At 42.5% G+C, this 13,924-nt stretch overlaps 1 protein-coding gene across 1 annotated transcript in view; it reads right to left on the bottom strand.

Annotated features, from left to right (window-relative positions):
* Positions 1-1,658: 1,658 nt before the first annotated feature.
* The window catches only part of MICOS10 (mitochondrial contact site and cristae organizing system subunit 10), a 28,347-nt gene continuing 16,081 nt past the window's right edge, over positions 1,659-13,924 (bottom strand). Inside the window, exons 2-4 of the mRNA XM_084651795.1 lie at positions 8,805-8,852; positions 7,273-7,382; positions 1,659-1,906 (exon numbers count right to left, since the gene is read on the bottom strand). Of these exons, the coding sequence (XP_084507921.1) occupies positions 1,898-1,906; positions 7,273-7,382; positions 8,805-8,852 (167 nt within the window). The 3' untranslated portion in view covers positions 1,659-1,897. The remainder of the gene's footprint in view (positions 1,907-7,272; positions 7,383-8,804; positions 8,853-13,924) is intronic.

The following is a 13,924-nucleotide window of genomic DNA, read 5'->3' as shown; positions in this document are numbered from 1 at the left end:
ACTTAAACAAAAAAACCTCTCCAAGCCACAGAGGAGCCGTGGCTCCAAAGTACACAGCTCAAATTAAAAATTGGGGCCAGATAAAATGATTCAAAATTGGAAAGAAAAAAGTTACTGTTTCCAATAAACTGTTTTAATGACTAATTAATGCTGCCCAACAAGGGAGAGGAGGTGGAAAAAACAAGGACATGCTCTAGCAATGGTGCTGGATGGTATCACGGTTTGGTAGAGTCCAATCCTGCTCTGGCACTGAAACCGTTTTATCCAATGAATCTGTTGCTCACTCTGGGTACAGCCTGGCATGTTTCTTTGGCAAGTGAGATTTGTACTCAAACCCCTCAAAGGGATGTGGGGGTGGATGATTACTGTAATGCCCATACCAACTCCAGTTACTGTTGCCCAGTAATATTAGGAAGGAGTTTCTCAAGCCTTTTCTGATCTCTAAGCACCTCCTTAAAGTCCACCCCCCTCCTTTTTTGGCGAGGATTTTAAAAGCATTGTGCAATTTTTATTTTCCAGTGTGTGTTCTTTTTGGAGAGAAAGTTATTCTTTCCTCTGCCTGGCTCACCATGGAGCAGAATAAATTTTCAAAAAGGAAATATAATCAACACAGGCCTTTAATGTTAGTGTTAAAGTTACCAGTGCAGGAACAAGCCAGGATTATAAAATAAGCCCTATATAAATTTTCCCTTTATCATACAGGATGCCTTGGTGGAGTGGACATACAACATGTGATAGATCACATACACTAAGAGAGGAGCAGGAAGCTCTCCAGTAACAATTATTCTCATCTTGTGCTACAAAAGGATAAAGTTTGCGGCAAATGCCTCAACAAGAAGAGGAGAATAGATCCGAGTTCAGTGAAAGCAAAAAAAAGTCCACAGGAGTAGAAGTTACCAGCTGGTACCTCTTGTGGGTGGAGACAATGCAAAAGAGACCCTTCCACCAGAGGTCAGCTAGGAGAGAGCAAACTGAGAACAAATAGCGTACTTTTTTTTTTTTTAAAGTGTTTAAGAAAAAAAGGGGGGGGGAGGGGGCATTTAAACAGTTATTTACCTTAAACTACATGTTAAGCTCCAGAGAGAAGCTGGCACAATTAATTGCCAAAGCATAAAGAGCTGTAAGTACCATCTTTGTCCCATTCCAGATATAAAACCTTAGACTTAATACAGAAAAGAAAGAGATTGGGGGCTGGGGATGTGAAGGTAAAGCTCTCAGTCAGATAGCACATGCATCTGTTTAATTAGGTCACTATGCAGGGAACAGTTTCAAAGCCTAGCTCACTTCAAGACTCTTTAAAGTTTCAAGAAGCAGCATCAGTTAGGTAAGCCAGTAAAACAGTCAGATTTGCACTCTCCTATGCTTGGAGAGGACAGAACTTAAGTCTTAACAGCAATTGTTGTAGGGACAGAACACTGGAATTTGTGTGCCTCCTAAAACCAGCCCAGGCAGCTGGGTGTCCAGCAAGTGATGTGAGGTGGGGATATTTCTGTGAACTGCATGTTTGGTGCAGGCTGCCTGTTAGAATGGGAAGGAACACACAACAGCTGCCATTTCACAAGGACTTGAACAGTGGCTTTAACCAGGTGGTCCCAGCTGCTACCATTACAATAGGAGTCCTCTCCTTCCACTCACACGCAAAGAAGCCAAAACACCAGGGGGGTCCACTTTTGTTTTATTTATTTTTCAGAAGAGTTCCTCCTGGCACTTTCTGGAGAGAAAATACAAAACAAGATGCAGAACTTTGTTCCATGTACATAAACAGCTTGTTGGAGTATAAAGAGCAACTGATAAGTGTTTCAGAAGAACGTTGGCTTACTCCAGGGGCACTTCAATATTCCTGAGGAATAACCATGATTTCTCCTTTCGTCCCACTGGGATGTTCTTAAGTCATTAGTCACTGTTCCTGTAAAGCAAGAAGACTCCCATAACATTTTGTATCCTATAGCACCTTCTACCTGAGAAGCTCAAAGCAAGCAGTTTAGCCTATAGCACCCACATGAGGCAGGTCAGAATTTTGATCCTTATTTGATAGATGGAAAAGCTGAAGCATGGAGAGGTTAAGCAACCACATTCACACAGGAAGTGTAGAAACAGAACCTAGATCACGCACTTCCTGGTCTCATGCTTTATGCCACAATTAGTAGAACTTCACTGAATACATTTGGGGATACTTTGGGGGGCAGTGTCTAGATTTAAGGGTAGTCTCCTGTGCAGGTGTTATTGCACTCCCCATTCACTTTGATAACCCACAGAATGGATTCAAATGTTGTATAAGAAAGTTAAAAATCAAGTTCTAACATCATTTTCTAGGAAAACAGATGAGTGTGATAATGCAACAATATTTTCCACACTGCTAACTACCAGAAGTGAAATAATTCCACTTTAATAACCCTGGAGCTTTTACTCATGACCAGACATTTTGGAGAGAATTAATGATATTAACCATTAGATAGCTTCATCTCTCCCTTCCCTCTCTCCAACATGTCAGACTCTTTGTGCCAGGGAAAGCCAGCAGAGACCGTGCTGGAAACTTTGTCCTCAGCTCTAGAGCCACGCAGGCAGCTGTGCTTCTTCTGTGCAGTGTCCCTCTGATGACCTCATTTTCAGAGAGACCACCCTTGTTACAGAGTTGAGATTATTCCTTAAGACAAATATAAACCCTTGCCAGGCTAGACTCAAGTCAGCCTTCTATTTCTCAATGTTCTCAGGCAGTTATTTTGCCATAACAAGCATCTTCCAAAGGACAGAGTGTTTCCTAGAGTTTCTGGATTGGGTGTTCACACACCCAGAGTCCAAACTGGAGAAATTTCATTCCAATTTATTTCTGACTGAAGTCCACAAAAATAAGACAACACCCCACAATGGTTTTATGTTAAACTCTCACACACTTCTGTGGCAAACACTCCTAGACGGATCTAGAACATTACGGGGTTACATTTGTTTCACTCATATAAGATGCCAGCTACTCCATGTTTTTATCCAATAGAAAAGTTTCTTTAATGTAAAGGGTTGGCACACAGTCAATGGCAGAGCACATTTCCAGTACAATATTCTGAACCAGGTGGATTTGCTAGGACTGTAAAAGCCTGTTGAAGGCTAATCATTCAATAAATCCAGGGATGATTCGACTTCATATTCTTGAGGTAAAAAACGGGCAGAAAAACCCTTCTTTATCCATCATGAAGGAGCAAAAAAAGGCATAGGACCATTCCAGGTGGTGCCAGAGAGAAGGCTTTGGATTCTTTGACCATGGGATGGTGTTCCATGAAGGAGGAGTGCTGGGCAGAGACGGGCTCCATCTTACGAAGAGAGGGAAGAGCATCTTTGCCAGCAGGCTGGCTAACCTATTGAGGAGGGCCAAAGCCCTGAGGTAAGTGGGAAAGCAGGATACCGTGAGGAAGCACAGGCAGGAATGTCTGTGAGGGGAGGGCTCCTGCCTCATATTGGGAATGAGGGGCAATCAACAGGTTATCTCAAGTGCTTATATACAAATGCACAAAGCCTTGGTAACAAGCAGGGAGAACTGGAGGTCCTGGTGATGTCAAAGAACTATGACGTGATTGGAATAACAGAGACTTGGTGGGATAACTCACATGACTGGAGTACTGTCATGGATGGTTATAAACTGTTCAGGAAGGACAGGCAGGGCAGAAAAGGTGGGGGAGTAGCTCTGTATGTAAGGGAGCAGTATGACTGCTCAGAGCTCCGGTACGAAACTGTAGAAAAACCTGAGTGTCTCTGGATTAAGTTTAGAAGTGTGAGCAACAAGAGTGATGTAGTGGTGGGAGTCTGCTATAGACCACAGGACCAGGGGGATGAGGTAGATGAGGCTTTCTTCCAGCAGCTCACGGAAGCTACTAGATCGCATGCCCTGATTCTCATGGGTGACTTTAATTTTCCTGATATCTGCTGGGAGAGCAATACAGCGGTGCATAGACAATCCAGGAAGTTTTTGGAAAGCGTAGGGGACAATTTCCTGGCGCAAGTGCTAGAGGAGCCAACTGGGGGGGCGCTTTTCTTGACCTGCTGCTCACAAACCGGGTAGAATTAGTGGGGGAAGCAAAAGTGGATGGGAATCTGGGAGGCAGTGACCATGAGTTGGTTGAGTTCAGGATCCTGACGCAGGGAAGAAAAGTAAGCAGCAGGATACGGACCCTGGACTTCAGGAAAGCAGACTTTGACTCCCTCAGGGAACGGATGGGCAGGATCCCCTGGGGGACTAACTTGAAGGGGAAAGGAGTCCAGGAGAGCTGGCTGTATTTTAAGGAATCCCTGTTGAGGTTACAGGGACAAACCATCCCGATGAGTCGAAAGAATAGTAAATATGGCAGGCGACCAGCTTGGCTTACTGGTGAAATCCTAGCGGATCTTAAACATAAAAAAGAAGCTTACAAGAAGTGGAAGGTTGGACATATGACCAGGGAAGAGTATAAAAATATTGCTCGGGCATGTAGGAATGATATCAGGAGGGCCAAATCACACCTGGAGCTGCAGCTAGCAAGAGATGTCAAGAGTAACAAGAAGGGTTTCTTCAGGTATGTTGGCAACAAGAAGAAAGCCAAGGAAAGTGTGGGCCCCTTACTGAATGAGGGAGGCAACCTAGTGACAGAGGATGTGGAAAAAGCTAATGTACTCAATGCTTTTTTTGCCTCTGTTTTCACTAACAAGGTCAGCTCCCAGACTGCTGCGCTGGGCATCACAAAATGGGGAAGAGATGGCCAGCCCTCTGTGGAGATAGAAGTGGTTAGGGACTATTTAGAAAAGCTGGACGTGCACAAGTCCATGGGGCCGGACGAGTTGCATCCGAGAGTGCTGAAGGAATTGGCGGCTGTGATTGCAGAGCCATTGGCCATTATCTTTGGAAACTCGTGGCGAACGGGGGAAGTCCCGGATGACTGGAAAAAGGCTAATGTAGTGCCAATCTTTAAAAAAGGGAAGGAGGAGGATCCAGGGAACTACAGGCCAGTCAGCCTCATCTCAGTCCCTGGAAAAATCATGGAGCAGGTCCTCAAAGAATCAATCCTGAAGCACTTGCATGAGAGGAAAGTGATCAGGAACAGCCAGCATGGATTCACCAAGGGAAGGTCATGCCTGACTAATCTAATTGCCTTTTATGATGAGATTACTGGTTCTGTGGATGAAGGGAAAGCAGTGGATGTATTGTTTCTTGACTTTAGCAAAGCTTTTGACACGGTCTCCCACAGTATTCTTGTCAGCAAGTTAAGGAAGTATGGGCTGGATGAATGCACTATAAGGTGGGTAGAAAGCTGGCTAGATTGTCGGGCTCAACGGGTAGTGATCAATGGCTCCATGTCTAGTTGGCAGCCGGTATCAAGTGGAGTGCCCCAGGGGTCGGTCCTGGGGCCGGTTTTATTCAATATCTTCATAAATGATCTGGAGGATGGTGTGGATTGCACTCTCAGCAAATTTGCGGATGATACTAAACTGGGAGGAGTGGTAGATACGCTGGAGGGGAGGGATAGGATACAGAAGGACCTAGACAAATTGGAGGATTGGGCCAAAAGGAATCTGATGAGGTTCAATAAGGATAAGTGCAGGGTCCTGCACTTAGGACGGAAGAACCCAATGCACAGCTACAGACTAGGGACCGAATGGCTAGGCAGCAGTTCTGCAGAAAAGGACCTAGGGGTGACAGTGGACAAGAAGCTGGATATGAGTCAGCAGTGTGCCCTTGTTGCCAAGAAGGCCAATGGCATTTTGGGATGTATAAGTAGGGGCATAGCGAGCAGATCGAGGGACGTGATCGTTCCCCTCTATTCGACATTGGTGAGGCCTCATCTGGAGTACTGTGTCCAGTTTTGGGCCCCACACTTCAAGAAGGATGTGGATAAATTGGAGAGAGTCCAGCGAAGGGCAACAAAAATGATTAGGGGACTGGAACACATGAGTTATGAGGAGAGGCTGAGGGAGCTGGGATTGTTTAGCCTGCAGAAGAGAAGAATGAGGGGGGATTTGATAGCTGCTTTCAACTACCTGAAAGGGGGTTCCAAAGAGGATGGCTCTAGACTGTTCTCAATGGTAGCAGATGACAGAACGAGGAGTAATGGTCTCAAGTTGCAGTGGGGGAGGTTTAGATTGGATATTAGGAAACACTTTTTCACTAAGAGGGTGGTGAAACACTGGAATGCGTTACCTAGGGAGGTGGTAGAATCTCCTTCCTTAGAGGTTTTTAAGGTCAGGCTTGACAAAGCCCTGGCTGGGATGATTTAACTGGGAATTGGTCCTGCTTCAAGCAGGGGGTTGGACTAGATGACCTTCAGGGGTCCCTTCCAACCCTGATATTCTATGATTCCCTCCCCCAGCCCCCTTTTGAAAGGTCACTTCTAAGTTTTCTGGCAGAAGGTTTTAAGTGAGCACTTTGATGTTTTATAATGTAACTTTACACATGCTCAGGAGCATGCCTCTGCTACTGTGTCATCTCAGTGCTTTCAATGATGCATCCCTTCACAATATTTTCTGTGCATTCCACAGAAATAATCCCTATTTTATGTTTAATTTTTATGTGAGGGAGTGGGGGATTTTTACCACCAATGCAAAGATCATTCTAAGGTGGTCACTTTGTGTGACCATAATCATGCCTAACATCATAAAACTAGATTAAATTGTACCAGCCGCTTGGCTAGTATCAGTATTCCCCCAAGCCACTTACAACACAACCCTCTTTAGAGAGGGTGGACCCAAAGTCACCTTTTTAAATTGTGCCATGTCTAGATTCTAATGATTCCAAATTCATATGATCAAACAGTCTATGGTTCATTAACATCCTTGAGGACAAAGGAGACTTTATTAGTTTGAGTCATGAAAACACTAAGGCCCTGATCCTTCAATCAGATCCACCAGTACAGAACCCTGTGCAGAGCCCCACTGAAGTCAAAAGAGCTACCTACAGGCAATTAAATCCTCCCCTCATAGTTCCGATTGCAAGACTGGGGCCATGTCGTTTATGGTAAGATTAATTTTCCCATATTTCTTACACACTTGTACATTGTGGAAAAACCACCTGCAGCATCTAAACTGATCCTGTGGAGATTCCAATGCCCTCAAAGAGAGATGGTATGTAGCATAAGTAAAAAAAAAAAAAAAAAAATACACTGAATATTTGAAAGGATCTGAAAAGTTTGACAAAAAAAGATGCCACACACAGGAGCTCTCCTCCAACTAGTGGCAACGTATTACTTCTACACTTGTTTTAGACAAGAATATTTAAGCACTGAATGATGCCTACACACATTTTACTCAAATACTTACTTTTACAAACTTGCCATGGAGAAGATATGGAGACTGGAAATCATGCTGACAATTAGAATAAGCCATTCCTAACCCCATCCCTGACCCAAATGCAATAGGCCATGTCTTTCCTGTGTGGAAGAGAAGCAGAGAAACAAGAGATATTGAACATAAAAATGAGAAACACTGCATTAATTTCAAGCTATAATGACAACTTCTTATCAAACATAATGGCAATAAGTGGTAGATTACTGGAAAACATGCAGTGTGCATTTTCAGGTTCTATGTATTCTGAAGTCTCCTAAAAAAAAAATCTTAGAAAGTTGCATTAGAGAGCAACAAATGTAATTTAGAGTCTAATGGGAATAAATCCATGGTACAGTATTTAAAGAAGTCACATTAAACTAGCAATTTCAATCTGTGGATCTCAGAAGTACTCTACAAGTATTGATAAGCCCACAGTGCCAGATCCTCAGCTGGTGTCAACTGGCATAGCTCCACTGACTTCAAAACAATTATGCCAATTTACACCAGCTGAGGATCTGGTCCATTATATCTTAGTGCCTTCCAGATCAAATCTGCTCATCTTAAAAATAAGAGGATTTTTCTTTCATGATGAGTTTGACCCAGAATCTTGAAAGTCTGTATGTGGTTGGGTTTTTTTCTTTTTTTTCCTTTTAAAAAACACATGCAAGCATCACCAGTAATAAAAGGATCCTGCAACTGGAATTCAGTTAGCAGAATAGAATCCAGCCTTGTATTGGCTCTGCAGCATTAACAGAAGTTGTAAAAGTTACTGTTAACTCTTTGGGGCAGACACGGTTGTAAGCATTTATACAGAGCCTAGCAGGGGCCAAAACTCTGACTGGGTCCTTTCACCTCTACCAGAATGACAAACAATACACACAAACAGCAGGTTTACTGAGTAGAAAAGCAGTTATTTTTCTGACAATAACTGCATTTTGAAGAATATTTCATAACTTAGATCATACCATTAAACAAAAACAAAATAAAAAAAAACACTGTTAACAGAGCAAACAGAACCTGCCAGTCTGCCACAGTTTGCATTTTGAAGTCATTCGGCTCTGTGCCTAGGAAGAATCTAGAGTCAGGAACAACATGTGCTCTGTTACCTGTGCTAGAGTTGAAGATTATTCTAGTATCAAGAAAGTAATTTAAAAAAAGTAAATGAAGAGAGCGGAGACTATCTAGAAAGTATTAAAACCCCCGCAGGACGGGTTAGGGCTGATGTCTAGACATGTGGCTAATTAGTATTTTGATGCAGGGTCTCTCATAATTCCAGAGCTTTGTAATCAGAAGCCTGACTCCATGCCCAGCCTGAGTTCGGAGATGTTTCATATATAGTGACCTTGTTTGACCACAGTTCGAAGTCTAGCTAATTTCACTTCAACTAATCTATTTGGACAAGTAATGGACACGTTGGAATAACATACTAATTAACATTTACACGCTTCAAAGAATTCTGTTTAAGAGGCGTACCCAAACAATCTAATATCATGACAACAAACAGCTGAGCACATAGGGATACTTACTTTTAAAGAAGATAACTGAGAAAACAATTCCTAATCCAAAACCAGCACCTGCAAAGAGAAAATTGCAATAAAAGGAGGAAGTCAGACAATATGTACAAATGGAAATCAATTCCATTCTTTTCATTAATTACTTGTTCTGGCTCAGGAATGCCATCCCAATCTTTTAGGTTTCTCCACACCTAAAGAACAGGTAGGTTATAGGCTTGGCAATATTTCTTTTTAAAAAATGCTTTAAAAGTTAGATTTAAGCAAATATAGACACATACCTAAGAAACCTACCATACAAATACAAGAGATCATCCCATGACATATCCCCCATTTCTTATTATTAGAGAGTGAATCCTGGTCCCAGCAAAATCTATGGAAATTTTGTCACTGACTTCAATTGAATCAGAATTTGCTTCATTGTCAGAAGAGAAAGCTCAAGGACACACAGTTACACCTTCACTGCAAAACCAAATTAGTTCCCTTTTAGGTTTGCAGATTAATATCTTATTGTACTGTAAGTACTTCTAACTACTTCAATGTGCGTCCTCAGGGCAATAAACTTATGATGCTTCCCACTATTCTATATCTTACAAAAGAAAGCTCTGGGCTGCTTTCTTTTACATCCACAGCATTCATTAGCCAGTGTAGTTAAACAGATTGGGAAGGAATACTTTTCACATCCTAGACAGATTTAAAATTTTTATTAAAGCTAATGTTTAAAATCAAATTTACACAAGTTAAGAGGGAAGGTACTGTACCTCTGGGGTCAGGCTTAAGTTATAAGTATTGGTTGCAAGGTTCACAACATACATACATACCACATAACCAGCAAAGACCCAGATTGGGGTGCAGGAGTTTTTAAAGTGTCAGTGAAAAAGTGGTCTTGCCACCCATAGAATGTATTTAGAGTCCAAGTCAGTGTTGTTGTAGCAAATAGGTACATGGGTGGGGTGCGTCCCCTTGGTTCATCAGGGGAGGAAGGGGGTTATTTTCCCTGACCAGTGGTCTCGTTTACTTGTCCTAGTACTGACGGTGGCCCATGATGTGCTCCGTGTAGATGTCTCTGGACCGCTTGATGTGCTCCGTGTAGATGTCTCTGGACTGCTTGATCGGACACCATGAGCTGTCTCATGAGAAAGGTGTAGCGCCGACCGACTCCACTCACTCTCAGCTCGTTGTGGGGGTCCCATGCGCCCAAGGCTCCCACAACCAGGGCGTGGATCTGGACTTACACTGATTGAGTTGTAACAGCTCAGAATTTCTCCATCACCACTTGGGAAATTATTTAGCGTGTTTCAGAAAAACGCTTCTGTAACTCAAAGAAAATTCTTTTCCCTGGAAGATGAATATTCCGAATTTCGTGAAGAGCTGGGGAAGTTGTCAGTAGATTTTTGTTATTTCAAGAACCATTAAACAAAATAGCTAAAAATTCTAGTTCAATGGGAAAGTTCTGCCTTCAATTACCTGGGCAAGGCCACTGACTTTAGAGGGGACTGCAAAGGTAGAATAGCAAAATTCAGCCACATATGCACTTATTTAGCCAATGAACAAAAGTTTCAAACACACTTAGAAGTAAAAAAGAAAGTGTCTGGGCTTGAATTAGTTTTTTTTTTTTTTTTTAAGCAAAAACCCCACCATTCTTAAAGTTATTAGATCTCATCATTTACTGTCTGCACCTAGAAGGATTATATTGTACTAAAGAATGGTTCCTACTACATGCATCACTGAATAAGGGCCACCTTATATTCTCACTGCAGGTTGGGACTTAAAACAGCTAAGCAAAATGGCCCCAGGACCTAGAGTGGACAACCCCCAAAAATTGCATACATCTACAGCCACTTCTGTGTGGGCTGAGTCCCCTTTTTAGTTTGTTCCACTCCCCAGGCCAACTTACACAGCCTGCAAAGAAAAAATAAGTAATGACAGCTCCCACTCTTTCATCATTCTTTGCTCCAATAAGCAGCTCTGCACTTCGCTGCCTTAGCGAATAATCTGTGAAGCATCACAAGTGCTTTTATTATAGAAAAACACTGCATTTTAGGAGGTGAGATAATGACTTGGTCTGAACAGAGACAACTGACCTTTGCTCTCAGAAAACCTAAGTTATCCTGTTAGAACGAGAGCTAGAAACAAGACTGGTTTCTGAAAGCTCTCTTCACTCTACTACAGCGTTTCAACAGAACCAATTATCGCAGAGGTAACTACTTTACCAAGGCATTATGGTTATTACAGGGCAGGATTTCAAAACATGCAACTTCAAGGGAAGAGGTTTGATGACAGCTTGCCAAGTGGTCCTGACATCAAACCCCCAGACATCTTCGCAATTGAACATTTCACAGAAGGACAGATTTTCATTCTCCTCAACCATGTGCAGTTTGCATAGCTTAAAAAAATAACCTGAACTCCTCAGAGCTCTTTAGACGCCTGGTCAGACTTTCATGCATTTTCTGAATTGGGGACACTATCAAACACAATACTTACTAGAATCTTGTGTAAACAACTCTAACCATTCAGACTGTATATAAAAACTCTGGTCAGTGATGTACAATCTGGGAGATAAATAGTGGGTCGCCATTAGCAATGGCTCAGTTATGCCTTTTCCCCAACTGGAGCTTCTCTTCAGTACCTTTGCAACAGCACAGCTGGTGTTGGCTCCAACAGACAGTAATTATCCTTAATAGCATAAACAATCTACGAGTATTCATCAAACGGACAAACTGTTTGGCTTCCTGATCCCGGGCGCCTTCTGACGATCCTTTCCTACCATATGGGGCTATGCTGTCTTTTTGTTTTGGTTTGATTGCTGGACTATAAAATCTGAATCTGAACTGAAAGCGATTACTTCAAGAAATTGGACAGACAGCACTAGGCGTTGTTTGAACTGTCCAGCTGAGAAGGGTGGTCATGCAGCGATACTGCTTTATACTTCCTGTCCAAGAGGAATTCTCTCTGCCAATCCAAACAGTTAGGTAATCAATGAGAAATTATTTGCAGAATGACAAATTCTACATCAGCCACACGCAATGCCCAAGTAGTTGCTAGTGTCACCACATTTCCATGCTGTCGGTCAAACCCATATTCCTCTTTGCCACAGCTGTGGCAAAGGGGTAAGTTTTGAAGGGTGTGACAAGAATTATATACTTGGCAGGCAGGGGAGAAATAAACCCAAAATAATATCAGACATGTCCCCTCACCTTTAGGAGTCTTCCATCTTTGTTGGAACCACTAAGATTCCCCTCAGTTTTTCCCCCACTCAATCACTGGCCTAAACAGAAACCCATCAATGCTGTTTCTTAGCTGGCTGGTAGGGAAACTATAGAATGAACATGCAAAGGCACTGCCTGTACAAGTAGAGAGCAATACAGGGCCAGGAACGGAACCCACATCTTTCCACACTACGCAGCCAGGCGAAGCCATGTTAGACATTTTAATACAGAAAGGAAAATATATTCTGCTAGGGACAGGAACATATTCCTACTGAGCTCACTGCTTTGGTGGGAGTGCAGCAGACTAAATAGGTGACCTGGGTTAGGAAGAAAGCTAGAAGCTCTCATTATCTGGGCTGCTGAAATTCAAACACGTCACAGTGGTGACAAGCCTGGGTTTCAGGGAAGGGACAGGAGATCTGGTTTAGGCCTGCCTCCTGTGGAACGACATGATGTTCATCTTTGAGGATGCTTACTCCATCCTATTTCATCTGGAAGATGAGTAAAATGGCAGATCCGTACTAGAAAATGGAGTAAGAGGTTTGGATTAGCTGGTAGATCTAGGGAGTGAGAGAGGTAGGTGAAGGCAGAAGTCTGTTACTGTTAATGCTTTTTATCATCTACAGGAGGAGGAAGTTTCACAAATATGAAGCTAAAGAGGGAGAATCTGAGTTTCGTTGATCACTGCTCCCAATCCAAAAGGCTGTCAAGCTTCACTCTGCTCCCTACTGGGGAATGGGCTAGAAACAATGCTGAACTCTCAACTGGTGGGAAATGTTGTGATCAGGAACAGTAAGAAGTGTTCAGATTTTCTCCCCACCCACAGAAACCACTATTTATGGTGAGTCTGCTTTTTCCTGGCTGGTTTTTGCCTGTAAATATTGGTTTTAAAACTTAAACAGAAGCCTAAGCTACATTTAAGTTTTTATCCTGCCGGGTTAAGAAACTGTTACTGTGGATAATTTGTCACTCATCATCATCCCACTAGGAAGTAGTTGTGGTTATGTGGTCATTTCCTATGCGTCTCCAAAAAAAGAGGAGGGGTGCCCTAAGTCATTCTTTCTTGGAAACAAAAGGAAAAAAAAGTGTGTTTCACTTTAATTCTATATAGAGTTACACTACAGAGAAACAATGGGAGAGCCTGCTGATGCATTTTACAGGTTCAAGTTCTCACATGCTCAATTTCCTTTTAAAAAAGCAACATGTTGCTTCAAAGAGCCTCCCACCTGATCAGCGACACTAACTCTACAGCTGTTTCCACTAAAGATGGGCACCTCTGGGCCAGGCTTTAACTTCATAACAATAAAACATGAAGGGTTTATCTTACAATAAAAACAAAACGAACATGGAAAAAGCTAAGGGCTTGATCTGTGCTGGGTTGCTTCTCTCACCTCCCCCACCCCCACCCCGCCACCTTCTTGCTCAACAGAGCCTCTTTGGAAGAAAAGGCCACCGGAAAGTGTAAAGAACATTTTTCATCTTCTCTGACAGCTTTAAATGTTTAACTAGAAAAACAGCCTCTTCAGCCCTTTGTCGTTTCAGTTTGAACCCATTTATAGTCAATACAGACAGCAAACATTAAGATTCTATGCATATCTTCTTATCCTATTCCTGCCTAACAGTAAAGGCTGTTTATGTACAAGCAGATACAGAACTGGAATTAGGCCTCTAAGCCTGGGCTCTGTGCCCTTTTTTTTTTTAAATACACTTTGGCTCATGTACTTTCAGAGAGAGAGATCATTATACCCAAAATCAATCTAATATACACAAGAGCATGTGCCTCATACCCAAGAGGATATCATAAGAGGATCGCAGATAAGCAAATCTTTGAGACAGACTTATGTCTCAATAGTACATCTGGGAAAAGATTCTTCTATAAAGTTTATCAATGCTCCCTTCAACGCACGTAGTTACCATGAGTTTTAA

Source organism: Lepidochelys olivacea (genome assembly GCF_965140295.1).
Source record: "Lepidochelys olivacea isolate rLepOli2 genome assembly, chromosome: 18".
Taxonomy (NCBI): domain Eukaryota; kingdom Metazoa; phylum Chordata; order Testudines; family Cheloniidae; genus Lepidochelys; species Lepidochelys olivacea.
Note: the sequence above shows the minus strand (reverse complement) of the source record. Positions and strands in the feature narration are given on the sequence as shown.